Below are 21,236 nucleotides of genomic sequence, written 5' to 3'. Positions count from 1 at the left end.
TCCTTTTGTAATTATACAATTGTTTTGGATGTAATATCTGTTCATGCAGAGGTGGCAATTCCAGGTCCAGAAATGAAAAACCCTGCCACGGGCTGGGTTTAGCCAACAGTCGCTTCTACTCAACTGACAGGAGCTTGTATAACTGCCATTTGAGACAATGTGGCAAGGTTTTTAATTTCTGGACCCGGATTTGCCACCCATTTGGTCAGAGGTGGATATGGCCACAAATACCACTGTGATATGAACTACTTCTCCCAACTAAATGTGAATTTAGTTCAAACCAAGGCACTTTCATTAACAACACAAGGAAGTGGAAGTTACAAGTATTTATTTATTTTTTGCTGTAGTTTTTGTTTGTTTGTTGGGCCCCCCCACCCCATTTCAAACAAATATTGCTGATGAAGCATTGCACATAGTTAGCTAGTTTGTGTTGGTGCCATATGGATACTGGTCCCATGTACTAGTTAATATTACCCAGACCTGTTTATTGGTTATATTTCCAATGCTTCATTATTTCACACTTTTTTTAACCCATACAAATCTGATTAGAGAGACAAAAAAAAAACCCCACTGCTTTCTTCATTCTCCTCTTGCCTTGCAACACTACTAGTGGAGCTTCACTTCTAAATCATGAAGCAATTGCATCTCTTCATGTCTCAAGGAAGAAAAATCAGCATTTCCATACCGTAAAATAAAATCCGTTCCTCTTTAAGGATGGATTATAATGCGGTTTTGGTGACATAATGGAAATCTGAGGTGTCCATGTCCGGTCCTCGAGAGCCCCTATCCAGCCTATTTCAGATGTCTCGCTCTACCAACATGCCTTGGTCAAAAGATCATTGTCAGGCTTCTGCAAAGCTTGCTGACGAGCTGATTCTTAGAATCAGGTGTGTTGGAGGAAGGCGACACCTAAAACAGGCTGGATAGGGGCTCTTGAGGACTGGATTTGGGCACCGCTGATGTACCGTATTGGCCCGAATATAAGACGGTGTTTTTTGCATTGAAATAAGACTGAAAAAGTGGGGGTCGTCTTATATTTGGGGTCTAGACATTATACCCATTCACGACGCTAGATGGCGCCAGATATCATTGAAGCGAATGCTGAACTTGACTCCCCAGGCCAAAGTGAACCCCTGTCACAAAGAATAAAAATAAAAATAGCGGTAGCACGAAGAAGAAAAATAAAAAATAGCGGTAAGAAAGAAAACAGAAGAAAATAATAGCAGAGATAACAGAAAATGGAGAAACGTAGCGACAATCTGGAGAAAAGTGTGTCGAAGATTGGCCAGGTTAACTGGCAGCTGAGGAGAAGTTATGATGTAATTTACAATTCAAAAACCAGAAGCCATTCATTTACGAATGTGACTGCACTTTAGTTTACATATTTAAATGTTCAGATATTAAGATTTGAATGAGGCAAAATAACATGCTTTTTCTCTCAAATATATTGTTCTAATCATTTGTTTCAGATGTACTGTAATTATTTTCTGTATAAAAATTAATTTGGTGTTCAAAAAGTCTTTTTTTCAAACTTGAGTCTTGAAAAAGAGGGGGTCGTCTTATAATCAGGGCCGTCTTATATTCGGGCCAATGCGGTATATGCATGACCTTGGCGTACAAAAAAAAAAAAAAAACAGACAAGAGAAGATGAAAAAAAGATTGACAACCAGAAAATAACCTGTGGAGAGTTTGCTGTAAAAAGGGTGCTGGTTTGATTTTTACAGTCTGGATAATAAGATAGAAGCCCTGTTCAAAGTATGTAAACTCAATAAAGACTGTGAACTATTGCTGTAAGTCTGAAACCTTATCAGACACAAAAAGTCGAATTGGAAAGGGTGTTCATTGGGAGAGTCAGATCTTGCTGTTCTCCAAGTGCGAGTCGATGTGTCTGATGAGGGCATCGTCCGGGTAACCGGTTGGGAAGGTCAGTTGACAAAGAGGACAGCTTCGCACAGCACTCTCGTCGGACTCCATCCATAACTGCAGGGGCAGAGGAAGGCGTGGACTTGAACAACATTGAGCCTCAAACCCAAATCATAATAAACGAAAGTTGGGTTAAAATTCGGGTATACCCATCCATCCATTTTCTGATCCGCTTATCCTCACAAGGGTCAGGCAGTGTGCTATAGAGCCTAACCCAGCTGTCTTCGGGCAGTAGACAGGGGACACCCTGAACTGGTTGCCAGCAAATCACAGGGCACACAGAGATGAACAACCATGTGCGCTCACACTCACACCTAGGGACAATTTAGAGTTCTCCATTAACCTGCCACGCATGTTTTTGGAATGTGGGAGGTAACTGGAATACCCGGAGAAAACCCACGCAGGCACGGGGGCAACATGCAAACTCCACACAGGGAGACACACTGTGAGTCCAATGTGTTAACCAGTCAACCACCAGGCCGCCCAACTTGGGAAAAAGATTTCAGTTCTAAACTTAATTTGACTTCAACCTGACCCATTTTAAAGTTTCTTTAAATGTTTGCATGACGATTGAGGTATTTTCAATTCCTCTCCAAGTTTTTTTTAGTAGCGCCAAAAATGCCGAGCCAAATTTCATGACCATGTTAGCAGGGATGACTATTTCTTATTCGATGGGATATTAACACTGAGTAATGTACACTTTTGTTACTGTATATAACTATGATAAAATGCTAATCGTTCCATTGCCACCACAGTTAATGGCAGTTTTATGATGACATAATTTTTAATGGCTTGGAACAGATTTGATATTTCCGAATTGCTCCAAGGAGATTCTAGTCCAGTGTCTGATGTCTCATTGTCGACCATCCACCGACCTGTCAGGACTCTTCCAAATATGCAACCCAAGAACTTCTCTGACTACCTTTCACCTGGCCAAAACTCTACCACCAGTGCTACACTTCCACTTGTACATTATTAACATCCCATGTCGCACTCACATCCACCAAGCATCTCGCTGGACTCATCACCCCATTCTTTCAACATCTCCACTCACAAACCGGTTTATTTAGAAATGGAAAAATCCTCATTAAATGGACTCTCACACTATTTTAGTTAACACTGGATGGCACCACATGATGCATTAATTGCTGGCCACTCTGCAACCGTTATAACCTGGTCATGCCAGAAAGGGGGTTACCCCACCTGCGACCCCTTCTCAAGGTTTCATATTTTTCCCGATGTTTTTTTTTTTTAACTTTTTCCTTGCCCTCATGGATGTTAAGATCAGGGGATATCAATAATATTTGTCAACTGTGGGCATGTGAAGCCCTGTGAGATTCTCGTGTTTAAGAGCTACATAAATAAATTGGACTTCGACTTGAATTCATGTGACCCTTCATACTGGTTTGTACTCACATTGATAGAGGGCCATGACTGAGCATGCTCAGTGTTCATGTAGGCAGGCAGATGGCGGGAGAGCGTGGTGGGGCCCTCGGGGGCTGAGAATGATGGAATTTGGCCAGCTTTTCTCTGAGACAAGAACAAGGGGTGGTGAAGTGTTTTTTCCCTAAGTGATAAGGGTCCAAGTGTTGGAGGAGGACTGGTGGCCGCTGAAACGTAGGTGCCTACATCCTGTAAAAAGACCACCATATTAATTCTTGCATGCTTTCAAAGCAATAAGGAGCCACGAAGATTCACTTGGAGTGGTAATCACCTCTTCGTCATCTGAGGAGTGTGGGGGTGTCACCAGTGGGGTGGGCTCCGGTCGATCATCCAGGTGACAGAAATGATGTACCTATACATGACGGGCATCAGAGAAGAACATGAGAAATGATGGACAGCATGATTTGAGTATCGACGACTGCCCTGCACTTCAATTAAGGCTCTCAGCTACACCTCAGTAGGCAAAGGGAAGCCCAGATCCAGCGCACAATGATGAGGACTGCCGCTCAGACTGCTGCCCCCATTTCTCTCTGATCTGACTCTTCGGTCCCCGCCAGCTCCATGAGCCGATGCGGGTCTGACCAGGCCCACCAGAGGAGTTTGAAGATGGGATTTGGATTGTCCATAAGTATGTGTCTCCCCGTACAGGGACCTGGGCTTGGGCAGGGTGGATACTGGGTCTCTCATGAGGCGAGGTGGGAGCCTCTGTATCGCTGACGGGTCAGACACCTTACACAGATACAATGAAAAAGTGTCATTACGGTTTGTGCAGCACACTTCAGAGATGTTAGGTGCTAATTTACCTCTGAGTAACTACGGCGTCCCTGGAACTTTGCTCGAAGATTGCTGCTGGTTGGCTGAAGGGAGTAGGAGGCGGGGCCATTGTGCAGGGTGGGTGGGGAAGAGGGCAGCCGTCTCTCAGGGGTGAGGGAAGTACACTGGGGGGATGTGGGAGAGAGACGCTGGGGAGCGGAGGGGGGACGACCAGCTGGGAAGTGGGAAAATATACATAGTGAATAAACCCAAGATTGGTTTATGTGGTGGTGAGGAAAAATACTTCAAAGAACAACTACTTTGTGTAATGTCCGGGTTTTGTGCCGCCCTCTGCTGGTGATTTTCTATTCTGTTTCAGTTTCCTTCGAGTGTGTCGGGGAGTGGAGTTTCCTGTGTCTCACCGAGTGGCAATCATAATCAGCAAGGTAGATTGTTGGGAAATTGTTGCTTTTCGCTGCCACAGCAGTTTGTTTAACCTCGTGCTTGTTCCCGTATTATCCTTGTAGTAGTACATCTCATCTTCCGTTTCCCAAGTATTACTCAAGTGTTATTTTCTGTTTTTGATTTTGACTTTGTCTTGACGTGACAGTCATGTCGAAATGAAGACCAAGCAGTAAGATATACATATACGCACAATAAAGATTGTTGGCTAAACAGTGACGAGTTGATTATAAGTAGCAGAATTTCAGTTAAATTTATCAGCAGGTATGTAAGTGCAAATATGGAATAAATAACATAACGTAATATAATGAGTAAAATGCTTATGAATAACCCGAAATAAGTATGAGTCAAACTTATTAAGACATTAATTGAAAGCAAAATACTAGTCTTACACAAGTACTTCTACACCCCAAGCATTCTTTTTTCACGCAGCGTGACTCCCTAATTTGCCAAACATTGACGTCATCGGCACAAGTTGAGGCCCAGTTTGTCATTGGTCAAAGGAGTTTCTTGGAAACGACATGCTCGGAATCGGGGCTTCATTTGGCATCCCCATTTTTGCTCAAGACACGCCCCCAAAGCTTCAGTTCATATGGCGCATCACAAATATTATTTATTTATTTATTTTTGTTTACTATCTTCCTCGCGTGGCATTCCACCCACGGTTTTACTCTATACCATTTGTCACGTTCCTTTTTGTTATTTGTATTTATTCAAGCTTGAATGCTCATTTGATTCATTCAAATCTGGAAAACTTGCTCTTCTTGAGTTGCAAAACAGTGATTTTACACCCTCCTGACACTTGTAAAAAGAAAAAAAAAAAGACTACTTTTTAGAGTTTGTCCCACGCATCCTATATTATTTCCATCCAAAATGCAAATTTTTTCCTGTAAAATACTTTGCAAAATCAGCTATACTTTTCGTGTGGTAAGCATGGTAGACACTTACTAGGTTCTTGTGGGATCTGACGCAGAAGGTCGCCTTGTTTCGCTGTCAATTTTCGGACTTGACCCAACTCCTCTGTCAGCTCAGTGTAGGCCAAAGCAAGGTTAACTCTGAAACACAGCACGATGGTGGCCTCGATATTCAGGCACCGCGACGATAAGCTGAAAAATACACAGCTTACTGTTCATCCCCAGCTTTCTTGATCCATTCTACATCACAGTGCTCACAGTGTGGGGCCAACTCCTGTTCCAGATAGATGAGAGTCAGAGGATTTTTGAGTTAGTCATCACTTGAGATACACATTCTCACCTGACATTTGGCAGGGTGAACTCTGGATTAAATTTTTTTTTTTTTTTTTTAGTATTATTTTCTAAAACCAATAATCCACAATCTGATGGGTGGTGTATTTCACAGTTTTGGAGCAAACTAATTTCTACTTGACTAAATGTTAACAATCCTGACCCTCGAAGTTTCCTCTTACTTCAACCGTTGATCACTGTTGACTGTATCCACAGATTATATTCTACTGAGACAGTTGGTGGCAGTCACTTTTTGGGGGGGCTTTTCTTCATTCCCTTCCATTTAATTTACATCAAACAAGGGTGTGAAGTCAGGCAAGACAAAGACGGGCGGAAACCGAAAGGCAAGCCTCTGCGCAACAGAATGATTTACAGTAGATACGCATCCCCAATTCTCAGATCCATACATAAACCCCATCCATTTTGGGTCGCAGTGTTTGCCGATGGATTGGGCTAAAATCACATGGTTGAATTTTCACCAGTGCAACAATGGGCTGCCGATCAACAACCGCTGCGCGGCATATCCTCAGATGAAGCTAGCACCCAGAACACGGAAGGCAAAGCTCAATCAACGACTGCAGCATGCACAAGTTGCAGAATCTACAGTCGTTCTTTGCCGATGCGTATGTGGAACTGGGAGCCGCGGCTTGGAATTGAAGCAGATTTACATGGGATAGGAGATGTGAGCCAATCTCTTTTTTCGTCAATGGACGCTACAGCTTCTTGTTTGTTTTCAAAACTTAGCTTGTAGCAGACGTGCACATTTTGAGCATGACGTCTCTGATCCACTGGTGAAAGGACACTTTGATTCACTCCTCTTTCATCTATAACTGCTTCAAACAACAAAGCGTCTGCAGCGAAAGGTGGCTAGGATTGCATGACTGTTTTATGTTATTTGTTGTATTATATTATGTTGTCATTATATTATTATGACTTCAAGATGGTGCCGTGTGAGTGGCTGCCTTTGCAGCAGCTCCTGTACTTTTTTGTTCTTCTACTATCTTCCTTTCATAACTTTACTGCTGTAAATTGGGAATTTCTCCATTGTGAGACGAATAAAGTTTTTCTTATTCTTATTTTTAAGATTTTTGAACACATGGAACACAGGAAAAAAAAACCCAGACTGAGTACTGTTGAGTATGGTTATATTTTTTTTACTTATACATCTTCTTCTTGCAAATGTTTAATTCATTTGCAGATACTAATTCACAGCATTCCATGCTCCTTTTTATTCACATCCCCGTTAAGGTCACACCCCATTGTATTGCTTAAAAAAACAACCTGATCAGTTTTAAAAGTGCTAAATGGCCTACCTCTTTGTGTCTGTGCGCTTCTTGTAGCTGGGCTACTTCCTTCTGCAGTCTCTGAAGCTCAGTTCTCAACTCCTTCTCTCTCTGACACGCACCCTCAGCCTGATGCAGCGCTCCCTCCAACTCGGCCTCCAGACGCTGCAGCTTGAGGTCCGAGAGCGCGTCCAGACTGCGGGAGCTCTGCAGCGTTGGCGAGCGGCCCTCTTTCGACAGCACAAGGACAAAACGCTGAGGATGGATTCCACCTCTTCAATCAGTGGTAATGTTTAAAATGTGTTGTTCCATGCTGCCAGATAGGATTTAAAAATTGTTGAGCGTTTGTGAAATGAATTGGACTTCTTATCTCCGGTTGAGAGTAAAATTCCAGTTTCTTTTCTTTTTGTGTTACGGCAAAGGTACAGGGCCTCCATTTAAGATTGCTCAAAAACCGGCCTCCAATCCAAACCACATTACCGGCGGTACAATAGGTCCATTTATCGATGCATCAATAAGTCACTGATTCAATAGACTGAAAGACCAGAACAGTTATTCATCAATGCCGCATGGTACGTTGGGAGCCCATTGAAGTTGCTCCAAACTCACCTCGAGGTACAACCAGGCTTGCGGGCGGATGGCCTTGATGTGCGTCTTTGCTATGGAGTTGAGCATTGAGTTTTTGCAGGGAAGTCTCTCGTTGTCTCAGCGCGGCCTCCAGACTGCAGATTCGCTCCATATGCTGCTCAGCGAGAGTGGTCTAAAATGTCAAGATAGGTTTGAAATGGTATTTCAACTGATAAGAGCCACAATAAACGGCAGCGTTTGCATTGTGCGCGTATGTGTTTAACCATCTTGTCAAGATCTCTCTGGACGTTGCTTTTCTCGAGGTGAATCTTCTCGTAGGCTTGAATGACATCCTCCAACTCCTCCTCCCTGTCTTTGCTCTTCTGGAGCTGAGGGCGACAGACAGAAAGCAAGAGAAAGAGATCTGAGCGCTTTAAGAAAAAAAAAGGGGGGGGGTTCTCAAAATAGGATCCCTACGGAGGAGGATGTTTTTCCAAAAGGACTCAGTCATAATCCGGATACCAAGTGTACTCTTAAATGCCATCGGAATGATTTATTTTTGGAATACACTTTTGCCAAAGTATTCATGAGCTGTTTAGGAGAAAGGAAAGTAGACCAATTCAAATGAAGAGATTATATTTAAAACATTTTCCAACTCATCAAATGATTTTTTTTTTCTTTTAAGGGACAAGGAATTATTTTCACATTGTATTGTCTGTGACAAGAAAGCAATCACAGATTTCATCACGCTGAACATTACCAAAGGCAGTGTGGCCGTTCAGCCATTACAAAACTTCATTTTTTTTTTTCAACATCTTGGAAGGTTTCAACTCGAAGTGGGAATTTCCAAGATGCAAATATTTGAAGTGGGAGTAAGTCGCATAGGTGGAAGTTGCACAAGTTGTCTCAAGTTGTAAACTTGAAGTCTCAAGCAAGTCCTGAGTCATTGCGGAAACAAATCAAGCAAGTCGAGCTGCGTCGCCAACAAATTTCAGGCAAGTCATGTCATCACTTGGTTCAAGCTGGTCATAAGTCAAGTCATAAAATCTTGCTCTGTCATAACATATGGTGGAGTGATGAAAAAAAATCACTGTGATCATACTACAATAAACATCAAATGAACATTGACACCTCTCAAAATGATACAAGAAAGAACTTATGAAATGGATGTCAACACTTAACGGAAGGATTCATTCATTTTACAAGTGGCTTGGTTGGTAGTGATTAATTAGCTGAAAAATCCTCCTCTATGTTGATATCACTTTTATGGCAACATTTTCAACGTACGGTTACATCCATACAATAGACACAAACATCGAGCAGGACACAAAGAAAAACAATGCCATAATGTATTGCATAAATATACAAAGGGGCGATCAGAAACAGCAAACCTGGCATGTTATTCCACAATTCTTACAAAGTGTATTTATGCAAGTTTTATTGGCGAAGAGAAATCATTTACAGTTTGAGAGGGGACACGCCACGCAAGTGACATTAAAAACCAACGCTGTGCTGAGTATTTTTAACAAGCCAGAGGCAGGCTGACCTGCGCAAGGGAGGATCAGTCTCGAACCTTTGCAACCCCCTCAAGCGCTAGCTTGTGGGGTGTTATGTCCATAATGCGAGCGGAGCCACACTAGTAAATTAAACCGCTGAGATACCCAACCAAAGAAGCACTCTGTTCATCGTAAGGTAGTAAGACATGTATTAATTCTAGCATTGTCCATGCGTGGCAAATAAGCACCATGTCTGCTGTACTTCCTGGTCTACTTGTTATCCAAAGCGTATTTTGTGACATCAAGAAAACCATCCGGCACTGCATCGTTAACATTAAAAGTAGAGTCTCACTCGGTAGACTTATTTCGTGATATTGGCTGAAAACCATATGGCTTCTATCCATTCGACGAAGCTGTGTGGGTATGTCATCGTGCAGTCTATTCCAAAGTTGACACTTGAATTTTATCTAGTAATGTGTTTAATGAACTTGGCGGCCAGCCATATTATTTTTAAAATATTTTTAAAAGTTCTTATATGTACACGAAAAATAATGCAGTCATCAAAATAATTATAGGCAAAATATGACCTTGTTACTGCTGCAAGTGGCGTACATATGTGAAGTATCCCTTTAAATTATTTCTTCAGTCCGTCAATTTTTTTCCAAGTTGAACCAAATTGTAATCGTCAGTCGGTCAGTACGTCATGGTATTTTAACCGCTCTTCTGTCAGTGAATTTCACCGGTCCGTCAGTCCATCCATTGTGAGTCCCCGCCCCGCCCACCAAAAATAAAAAAAAACATGACATGGTCCAACAGATGAAAAATCGAATACGATTAAAACGATGAATGGAGTGCGCGATCTATCAGTGTATCTACATCACACGGTTTGTGACCAAAGAGACACACACATACATTCACATTCACTTCTTTGCAGTACTGTGGGGGCAGGCTGGTTGCTGCCTGCAGCTCTTTTAATTCCCAAAATGCTAAAAAGGTTTTCATTTAAAACATGTAGAGCAACACACAATACACAGTGGGGAAATGAGGGCAATGGGAAGAATTTTGTCTCAACTACCCAACATTCTCAGTGTAATTCAGATTGAATTTCAAATCGTATTTGTTGGCTGTCATAACATTGTTAGCCAACTGTACCTCTTGGGTGAGAGAATTGATCCTGTGCTGCAGGTTGGATGTCTCCGATTGGACGATGTTGTTATCCTTAACGATGGGTTGACAGGAAAAGTACACTCTCTCCTCTCCAAATGTATTGATCATCGGAAACTATATGCAATTAGATCATATTGAAAGAGAGAAGACAAAACAAGAAGATTGAATGAAGTGGCATAAAGGTAATACATTCAATATATCAGTGTGTTTGCGTGTACAGTGTGTGTCCAGTGGTACCTTAACTTACGAAATAAATTGGTTCTGGAAGAAATTTCTTAACTAGAAATATTTGTAAGTAGAGACGCGTTTTCCATGTAAATGCCCTAATTCGTTCCAAGCCCCCCAAAAATTGAGACATAAATGTTTTCTAAAGCATAAAAATGCACCAAAATATGTAACAAATACATGTTACAATTACATTATTGCACAATAAATGAGAGTTGTGGATAATGTAAAACACAAAGAATAGAGTATATAATAAAAATGATGGTCATTTAACTTTTAACTTCGTCCCCATTGTTTTTTTTTTTCTGCCCTCTTTAGTCCATGTTCTCGCACAGAAATGGTTTTTGCCTGCGTTTTGTAAAGAACTGATCCAAGAACGTTTGGTTTTGTTGGCTTTTCACAATCCTTCGAAAATGTCCAAGGCAAACATCAGCATAGTGAGCGATCGCCTGACTGGTGAACGCTTTTTCTCGGTGCTTCACATTTACGTAAAACTATTGGAACACCACATGGCCCGAGGGGTGAATGACAAGGATGCAGCGTAGACACGTATCAATCTATTTATCTATCTACACAATTGGACATATACGGTAGAGGTCCTTCTCAGCCAATGGGATGCCAGGATGATGCTCAGTAATCGCCAACGGCAGAGCAGCGAGAAGTATGTTGCGTTCAGGAAACTCGGAGCTTCGAGTAGCAGCCCATACTGTATTTTTACCTTTTGTATCTTGAAATTTATTTCGTAACAAGAGGCAATATTTTCCTGTTGAGGCGCTTCGTAGCTTGAAAATTTCATATAAAGAGATGTTCATAGGTAGAGGTACCACTGTATTAAGTTCTGCACCTTGACTTCGTAGTGTTTGAGTTTTCTCTTGATGCTGCTGTTCTCCCTCTCCAAACTGGCAAGACGGATCTTAATGTCATGATATGCGGCGGCCACGGCCAATCCCGACGCTGGGTACATATCATCTTGGAGATGATCCGCTGACCAGCTAATTGCTGACATGTCTATATCATCTCGCAGCCCTTCGCCACCTCCCAATAGCCCGAGCTCTGCTGTGCCAAATACCTCCATCAACAATTATCTGTAAGAGAAGGAAACAAAAACAGTTTCACTCATGGAAACACAACTGGGAAGAAGCCATGTAGCTGTATCTTTGTATTCTTCACCGCACAGTGGAGCCTCAATGTATAGGCAGGCAATAAAGTCAGTGTTTTGATGTTCAACCCTTTCAGGGACAGCGGTCACTACAGTGGACAGCTTATCATGTTATCAGGTTACAGGGTGCATGAAAGGGTTCACCTGCCTTAGTTTCAAAACAAAACTAGGATATACGGTTAAGGCCAAACTTACTCATACCCCAGTGAATTGTTAAGTGAAAGTGAATTTTCATTTTGTGGCTCTTTAGCTAAAAATCTATTCGAAAGATGCAGTTACATTTTAAACGAGTGTGTGCTGGTTCACCTGCCTGGCTTCCATGAAGGTAACATGCTTTCAGTTCCCGCTCAGCACCCCATTTTTCATCTTCAGTCTGTACATATTGAGTTTTCAATTGGAGGTAATTAGTCCTTTCAGGGGCAGCGGTTACTATAGTGGACAGTTTATCATGTTATCAGGTTACAGGGTGCATGAAGAGTTAAGAGGATTTTGAAGGATTATTTTATTTCAACTTTAACGGTGATAGTCTAAATTTTTAAATGTATGGTTTGAAAATCACTTGAATAAAATACTGTTATTGGATATCTAGGGAATGATAAAGGTTATTGATTTGACCAGTAAGAATTGAATTTAAATCGTGTTTTGTTATGGAATACATTTAACTGCTGGCAAAAAAGTTTTGAACAACACAAACTGAGGGTTTGAGCCAGATTAAAACCAACATTACATTGCGTCATCTAATCCGATCTGAGAATCCGTTTTTGGTTTTGAACAACTGATTTTCAAGAATGGATCGATTCCATTCTTCAATAATTTTCAGGGGGTGGCCTGGTGGTCCAGTGGTTGGTGTGTCGACCTCACAGTGCGGAGGTCGTGCGTTCGATCCTGGTTCCTGCCTTCATGTGTAGAGTTTGCATGTTCTCTCCGTGCCTGCGTGGGTTTTCTAGTACTCCAGTTTCCTCCCACATTCCAAAAACATGCATGGCAGGTTAATGGGACACTCTAAATTGTCCTTTGGTGTGATTGTGAGTGCAAATGGTTGTTCATCTATGTGTGCCCTGCGATTGGCTGGCAATCGGTTCAGGGTGTCCCCCGCCGAATGCCCGAAGACAGCTGGGATAGGCTCCAGCAGCCCCCGCGACCCTTGTGAGGAAAAAGCGGATCGGAAAATAAATGGATGGATTAAATAATTTTCAGATTAGACTTTGAACAACTATGTCCACTTTTCCAAAAGATACCCATTCAACAGCACGTGTGTGCGTACACACTGCCGAAAACAACAATAGTCATTGAGCGAAAGAGGTCAAACTATGCATGTGGCTTGTGCAGAACTCCCACTCCCACAGCCCACACTGTCTTTCTCTCACATATCCACTTCCAGCCCACACACTGCAAACGTGCATTGCCTCCTTGCTTCCTTTTTAAATTTCCTGCTCCACTTTCAGTCAGCATTATTGCATTACACATACTCGATGCAAGCCAAGGGCAGATTAGAACATGACCATATGTTTTCCGCACATGTTTTTTTTTCATTTATTAATGGGCCGACATATTATATTGCACACAATAACCCCCTTCAGTCTTGCACAAAAATCCAGGATTCCAGGGTGAAGTCCAATCCCTGGTTGTGTGGGTTTTGTTGAGGTACTCTCGCTTCCTCCCACATTCCCAAAACATGCATGTTAGGTTCATTGAAGATTCTAAATTGCCAACTTGTGACCCCGATGAGGACAAGCTGTACAGAAAATGAATGGATGGGAGAATAATTAAAGCTTAATCCGTATGACCTCATTTAGTTACCGGGAAGAGTGAACGTTTTAGGCTCAGCTCTCAGTGTGATGCAGTGCAGTTCTGCAGCAATCTATAAAGACAGTATTAAATATGGTGTTAAATTAATGCTTAATGACAGTGTCAATTAAAGCTTCGTATTTGTTTATTTGCCCGGCGCTTTTGGCTCTGGCTAGGGTCACTCAGGGCAAACAAGAACCCCATATGATGAACATTTTTTTGAAAAGACTTTTCCCCTTGCCCAGACATGGGTCACCGGGCCTCCCTCTGGAGCCAGCCCTCGAGATTGGAGCTCGATGGCGATTGCCTGGTGGCTTTGCCTGCACCCACGGCTTACCCTGAAGTGGTAATGTGGATCCTCAATTTCAGGGGCTCACCGCCTGTGGTCAGGGCTAAAGGGATCGGGTGCATAGTGAACAGGGCGGCAGTCGAAGATTGGGACCATGGCCGTCCTATCACCGAGTACAGAAGCTGGGTTATGGGGTATAACTTCTTTGGCATAGATGTTATTTTTATTATCTAATAGTTTGGTATAATAATCCTATGCATATGCAAAAATTCATAGAGGAAGTCCAACATTTTGAATTTCCTTTCAAATATGGAATCGGCGCGACAACAAAAGCTGGTGGAAGTTGACTCAAACGTTTCATATGCTCCCCGCCCCCCCAAAGAAAATTCTGAATATATAAATATACTATAAATATATGAATTCAAACATAATCCATCCATCCATCCCCAAGGGTTGCAGGCATGCTGGACCCTGTACCACCTATCTTCGGACTGGTATGCCAGACAAATGCAGTGAACACATACTCGAAGAACTGTCTGTGCTCACAATCACACCTTGTTTCCAATTAACCTGCCATGCATGTTTTTGGAATGTGGGAGGAAACCGGAGTACCTGGAGAAAACCCACTCTGGCATGTGGACAACGATATGTCAATAATACAAAATAAATATAATAAAAAATAAAAATCTAATCAGAGCCACTCTCTCTGCATTTATCAGTGTTTCTTAGAAAGCAATAATCTTGAAGACTTTTTTAAAATTTAGTCATCTCTTATACTTTGAAAATTTGACTAATAAATGGATAACTGATAAACCATGGTCAAGTTTATGATGAAGTAAATACGAATGGGCTTGTCATTGACTTGACGCCAGATCAAATTTGTATGGTGTTAATTTTACGTAGCATTTGTTTAGTTTTGAGGTGTGAAAAAGGTTTGGAAGAAACCTTTGCCGGGTTCGTTGATCTTCAATGCTTGCTATTCTAACAGGAATTACCAGAAGACTGCATATTCTCAGCTGCACTATTCAATGTATGACACAAAGATCTTTTCTGCGAGACTGCTGAAGAAGGTCTATTCGGTCCAATATGGTTCCTATTCTTTATACTCCGGACAATGAACCTGTACGTTGTCGTCAAGTCCATCTTTTTTTTTTTTTTTCCAAGCGAGACCAAAGTGTTATTGTCATGAAAGGTTCTGGAGGGGAAACGCTTCACCTGGTTCCTTGATCTTTAATGCTCGCTATGCTAATAGCAACTCAGTTGAACTATTTAATGCACAGGTGTCAAACTCTAGGCCCGGGGGCCAGATCCGGCCCACCACATTATTTTATGTGGCCCCCGTCGAAAGAAAATCATGTGCGTCAACTTGCATGATCCTTGCTAAAAAAATGTAGTGAAATGTCAAATTGTGATGTGTAATGAATGACGTTGAGATTTTGCAATAATTTTGTTACCCATAAAAGTAATAATGCGACAATGCGATCAAACATTTTTTGTGGTTTCACTGTCATACGGCCCTCCGTGGGAAGATGAAACTCAAAAGTGACCCTCGACAAATATGAGTTTGACACCCCTGATTTAATGGATGCCAGACAGATCAAGACACAGCCATGGAGCCTTTTTCTGCTAGATTGCTGAAGGTTTAAGCCAGGGGTGTCAAACTCATTTTTGTCGCGGACCACATTGATGTGACCCTTTTGAGGGCCGTTATGGCTGTGAAAGCATTTAAAGACGTCAAGAATAATGGTTGATTCAACGATTGTTTAAGTGACTGTAATGACAGGTTTGGTAACAAGAAAATGTTTACAATATCTCTCTTATTTATTACATTGGAGAAGTTGAAATTTTGGTCCAGATTTTCGCAGTCATGGTAGAAGTTGACACGTTCGATTGGCTTTCGCGGGCCACATAAAATGATATGACGGGCCAGATCTGGCCCCCGGGCCTTGCGTTTGACACCGGTGTTTTAAGCCATCCCAAATGCTTCCTCTGCAACTGCCTAGCCCATGTGACTGTGTGTGACTCTATGGTCTTCACCGGCTCCAAGTCGATATTTGTGTGCCAGAGAGCAGATAGATAAGACGATGGGGGAGGAAAGATCACAGCAACACAACGGCCTAGCTCAAGTCACCGATCTAATTATTTCTACCAAAGAAGCCTAAGCTAACACTGTTAAGAGCTGCACCATCGAACAACGCTGTGTCTACTTATTTTTGTCCAAGTCTTGACAGCTTTTGCATTTTCTTTCATTTGTCTGTCCTGCTTACACTATCGTGATGAAAATTCAAATATGTCTCTATGGGAGAAAATAAAACTGGGTCACTTGTCTGAAACAATATCATGGGAATCCAGCCTTTGATCTATTGAATAAGATGAGCTCATTCAATTGGAAAAAGATCTCCTTCCCGATAAAATGACAGTGCCATTTACTTCCCTCTACAGACTGTACACAAACCGATTAGTAGTCAGGACTGAGATTGCGACACACTGCAACAATAACACGACTGACAAGGGTATGATCGCTTGACAATTACTCAAACAACAGAAGCCATTAGCAGGGGCAATTGCATTTCTGAACAGCACTGGCTCATGATTATTTTGTTCATAATGAAATTGGATTTTCACCCAGAGTAGAAGTTATGCAAGATTTTTATGAATTACTCAGGTTAAACCTGGCACTATTAATCAGTGAAGATGTGGAAGCTTGCGTTAGGCTTTTTTCCCCCCTCTGCCTGGCCAGACCAAAATTTCATCACTCAAAGAAATTTAGCACAGCCAGGATTTTTTTTTAAATTTCTTTCATGTGTGGATTTGTGGCCATGCACTCTTTTTTTTTTCCATCACCCTCGGTCTTGTCCTCCCACACCTGTAAAAACAAAAAACATTTAAAACATCCGTCCTTTGATATTCTCCAAACACAACACAGAGCCAAAAAAAAAAAAAAAAACACCCACAAGAAAGCCAAGCGCTGTGTTACTCTTCAATAATCTTGGATGTCATCCAACTTGTGTGACCTACAGAAGATGGAGTAAACCACCCACCTCAAGTTTGGTGGTTTTATTTGTGAGCAGGACAGAGATGTTGGATTTGAAAATAAAAGTCTCCATTTATCATCGCTAATTATTTAGTGAGACAAATCAAATAGAATCTTAGGTCTCTTGTCAATAACAGGACACAGAAGCCGATATTTTTTGGGGTACAATGAAACCGATTGAAGTTGAATCTCGGATTCAGGAGAAGCAGTTTGGTTTTCATTCTGCGCATTTAACAATGGACCAGTTCTACACCCTCAACAAGGTCCTCGAGGATGCACGGGTGTTCGCCCAAGCAGTCTACATATGCTTCTGGACTCTCAGGGAGTCAGTCGTGTGGGGGGTGCTCCAGGAGTATGGTTACCGGAATCCCTGATACAGGCTGTTCTGTCCCTGTCAGAGTTTGGTCTGAATTACCGGCAGGAAATCAGATCCTGTGCACTGACATGGGTGAACTGGCGCCAACTCATGCTGACTTTGGGTGAGACGAAGGGTATGCCCCGATCGGTCGGGAGTGAATCACAGGGCACAAAAAAACGGTGAGTCGCACTCATTGTCAATTAACAGTCTTTTTTTTTTTTTTGGAACTGCCATATACGAGTGCCTGGCTAAAATCCACAGCACTTAACTCCACGCAGAAAGGGTGGAGCCAGGATTTGAATTATGAAATACTCAGTCAATGTATTAGTTTCTGGCAAATAAAAATACAAGCCTGCTAAGTACAAAATTCTTCTGTTTGACTGCTATTTCGACAGCCCATTTTTAGCTCAGCAACACTATGAGCTTCATATTCATAGACAGCATAAATACTGGAATATCTTGATTCTCATGCAGGTGCAAGCCTCAATACGCTTGTTTGGCAATTTGGTTCATCTCCGGACTCACCCCCACTCACCCATTCTGAATATGCTTATATTTATATTTTATCATTTATATATACGTACTTATATACTTTTTCTTCTTCTACTTCTCCCATTGATAATTTTTGCTGCTGTAAATTGCGAATTTCTCCATTGTGAGACAAATAAAGGTTTTCTTATCCTATCTTATCTCTGCGTCATGCTGTGCGTCCAGCATAGCAAGGGTGTTTAATTTGCGCCCGGTGCACCTGACAATTTGATATCTAAAAATAGATGATGTGCGCTGGAACCAGGTCTAAGTATTGGCGCAAGTTTTGTCATGCAATTTTACGGAATTTGGTTGTGGTACAGGCAGACATATATGTGTGGTGGGTATTGTGTTCATCAACATGGGAACAGCATGCATCAATTCCTCTGAATCCTTACATTCATTTAATGCATCATTATTATTATTATTATTATTATTATTAAACACTTGAAATTGTCTCTAGGTGTGAGTGTGAGCGTGGATGGTTGTTCGTCTCTGTGTGCTCTGTGATTGGCTGGCAACTGGTTCAGGGTGTCCCCCGCCTACTGCCCAAAGACGGCTGAGATAGGCTCCAGCATGCCCTGCGACCCTTGTGAGGATAAGCGGATTAGAAAATGAAAATAATAATGATGATGATGATTCATTCATTCATTCATTTTCCGAACCGCTTGATCCTCACGAGGGTCGCAGGGGGTTGGAGCCTAAACCAGCTGTCTTTGGGCAGTAGGCGGGGGACACCCTGAATCGGTTGCCAGCCAATCAATCGCAGGGCACACAGAGATGAACAACCAACCATCCACGCTCACATTCACACCTAGGGACAATTTAGAGTGTTCAATCAGCCTACCGTGCATGTTTTTGGAATGTGGGAGGAAACCGGAGTACCCGGAGAAAACCCACGCAGGCCCGGGAAGAACATGCAAACTCCACACAGGGAGGCCGGAGCTGGAATTGAACCCGGTACCTCTGCACTGTGAAGTCGATGTGCTAACCACTGGACCACCGGACCGCCATGATGATGATTATTATTATTTATATAGCGCTTTCACACCAGCTGCAGCTTGTCACAGCTGCAGCTGTTGTGAAAGTGCAATCTAAATAAAGATGTATTGTATTGTTATTCCTAGTAGTATTATTATAATTACTTATTTTTTAAATCATTCCATGGGCCATGGGCGGTGGCACAGGTCTAAAGGGTGGAGTGGGGAGCACAGAGGGCACACACGGACACGTAAGATCAGGGCAGAATGCCCTCTCCAAGTGCCAACTTCACAGATCATTGATCTCAACTATTGCAAACATTACATCATCTGCCCGTGAAAGTCAACGTTAGATGCATATACTGTAATCACTTACAGTATGATACAGTTCAACATGTGAGAAATAGACAGGGCAGGTTTCAATGGCCCTTCAGATCTGCACCTGGGACTTGGTAACCAAATCTCTCTCATGACGTCCTGTTGTTCCATCTTGTGCTCGCCTTTTTCTATGCATATTTATTATTTGGTCTCTTTGACACATGACTTTTATATGCACATGCAGGGAAATGTAATTTGTGTGGGGTTTGATTTTAAAATTGACACTGACTTTACATTCACAGCGTGCCAATTGCTTGTTGAAGATTGTTTTGGAGTAAAGGCTTGACAACTTCCACTTCAATCATAAATTTCAAGATTCAACTGTAATGCTGTTCTGGCTCAAATAACATCCATTTGCATTTACATAAAATTTGGATTTTGAGATACATTAATTTCCAGTTACAATACGAATGCACATCATCAAAAAAAAAACATTTTTCCTTCTTCACGTTAGGCTTGAAGAATCTTTTTTAAGAGAGGTTTCATTTGAACTTTATTATTTGTGCAGTTCTTCCAATGTGCTATAATGGTTATTCTAGTTTTCGATGACTACAGTGTATTTCACATGTGTGGTGTTAAGATTTAAAAGGGAAAAACAACTAACAAATTGAATATTTGAAGCATGTGCTCTCATGCATCAAGTAGAGGTGAGTTTGTTGCAGTCCTTGCAAAAACATCACCAGGTTCTGCGTTGCCTCGCATTTATTCAGATGGCCGAAAACACGTGAACGCAACACGCCCCGACTGAGTCAGGGTTGTAAATGAATAACGAACAAAATCATTACATTTATTGTCATTGTAATCCAAGTTTCTGATTGAATAATAGTTTTCTCAGGTATTTTCGGCCGAATAGCATCAGCATCCGTCGATGGTTTCTAATAAACCCAATTTTTGCTATTGTTTTTTTTTTTTTTCTTCCCCCCTCGATGCTACTTGTCTCGCCTCCGACAGAGCTGGATTTCACGCCATGGACCGCTGCGCAACAAAATCATCTCAACCCGGCCCACTTCATCACAGCGGTGTTTCGATTGATACATCCAGTAAATTATGACTGTGGACACAGACACTTGTGAAAATTCGAGCAAGGACATACACGCATTCGAGCTTGTTTACTTACGTATGGTGGCAAAAGCAGTGGAGGTGGTGGCGCTGATTGTGCTGAGGAAGGGTCGACATGACTTGAGTGTGACATCAGCAGTGGATGCTGAGGCGAGTGAACCTCCCCCTCCCTACTCACAGCCAAATGGGAAGGGGGAGGGACTTGCTCATGCGTGAGAATCAAGTATAAAAAATGCTACCAAATGAACAGCAGTTAAAGTTGTCAATGCTCGTACAGAAGTGTATGCCTAACTGTACACCTTAAACCACAGGTTTCAAACTCAAGGCCCGGGGGCCAGATCTGGCCCGCCACATCATTTTATGTGGCCCGCGAAAGCAAATCAAACATGGCAACTTCCATGATGCCTACTAAAATGTGGACCAAAATTTCACATTCTCAAATGTAATAAATAAGAGAGATATTGTAAGCATTTTCTTGTTGCCAAACACCTCATTCCAGTAATTTAAACAATAGTTGAATAAACTGTTATTCCTGACTTCTTTAGATGATTTCAGTCATAATGGGTTTGACACCCCTGCATTAAACCTTCCAGGCATTGTTTAAAATGCTTTCGGCCTTAAGTGACAAAACGACAGGTGCACTTTGTGCCATGTTAAACTGCTCGAATGGAATTTCGAGGCTTGAACGTTGGGGGGAAAAAAACGTCACTTGAAAGCGCTAAACAGTTCACTTTCAAATATGGAAGGAGTAAATGCGTTTGTAAACCTCTGTTCAACTCTTCACAATTTTTTTGATAAAAAGATCCAGACGGATATAAAAGTTGGACTAAAATTGTACCATTCTTGGAACACATTTATTTTGTCAATATCTTGAAATAGAGGGAACAGACAGAAGTGCAGTAAGAAAGCTAGCGTACAGAGAAACTAATGGCGCAACAGAATATGGGATCAGCCCGACAAAATAATTTTCTAGTCACTCTCACTTTTAAATCGAGAAATGTTTCCGCGTTGTGTTGGTGTTAAATTATATTATGGCATGTCACATTGGCGATTAATTCCCAAAGTGTTGTGCTGCCTTCAAATCACTTCTCTCATATTAT

General features: G+C 41.8%; 1 protein-coding gene across 1 annotated transcript; it reads right to left on the bottom strand.

The window, feature by feature from the left end:
- Positions 1-1,715: 1,715 nt before the first annotated feature.
- LOC109508604 (TANK-binding kinase 1-binding protein 1-like) lies at positions 1,716-20,301 on the bottom strand. Its single transcript, XM_019858640.1, has 13 exons — positions 20,195-20,301; positions 11,408-11,648; positions 10,324-10,452; positions 7,960-8,064; positions 7,718-7,868; positions 7,139-7,338; positions 5,708-5,769; positions 5,530-5,636; positions 4,170-4,354; positions 3,820-4,095; positions 3,638-3,718; positions 3,340-3,555; positions 1,716-1,980 (listed from the first exon to the last, which is right to left on the bottom strand). Exons 2-13 carry the CDS (start codon positions 11,636-11,638, stop codon positions 1,852-1,854), a joined length of 1,872 nt encoding a protein of 623 aa, XP_019714199.1. The 5' UTR covers positions 11,639-11,648; positions 20,195-20,301; the 3' UTR covers positions 1,716-1,851.
- Between the last annotated feature and the right edge of the window lie 935 nt (positions 20,302-21,236).

This window comes from Hippocampus comes, unplaced genomic scaffold (assembly GCF_001891065.2).
Source record: "Hippocampus comes isolate QL1 unplaced genomic scaffold, H_comes_QL1_v1.1 scaffold187, whole genome shotgun sequence".
Classification (NCBI taxonomy): Eukaryota; Metazoa; Chordata; class Actinopteri; order Syngnathiformes; family Syngnathidae; genus Hippocampus; species Hippocampus comes.
Note: the sequence above shows the minus strand (reverse complement) of the source record. Positions and strands in the feature narration are given on the sequence as shown.

Bases quoted from the DNA above. Each gene is read 5' to 3' on its own strand.
- LOC109508604 (XM_019858640.1), bottom strand. From the start codon at position 11,638: ATGGAGGTATTTGGCACAGCAGAGCTCGGGCTATTGGGAGGTGGCGAA. The intron at 5,770-7,138 runs GTAGGCCATTTA...TATCTGGAACAG, and splicing joins AAGCGCACAGACACAAAGAG to GAGTTGGCCCCACACTGTGA. The intron at 4,355-5,529 runs GTAAGTGTCTAC...CCCACTTCCCAG, and splicing joins TCAGATCCCACAAGAACCTA to CTGGTCGTCCCCCCTCCGCT.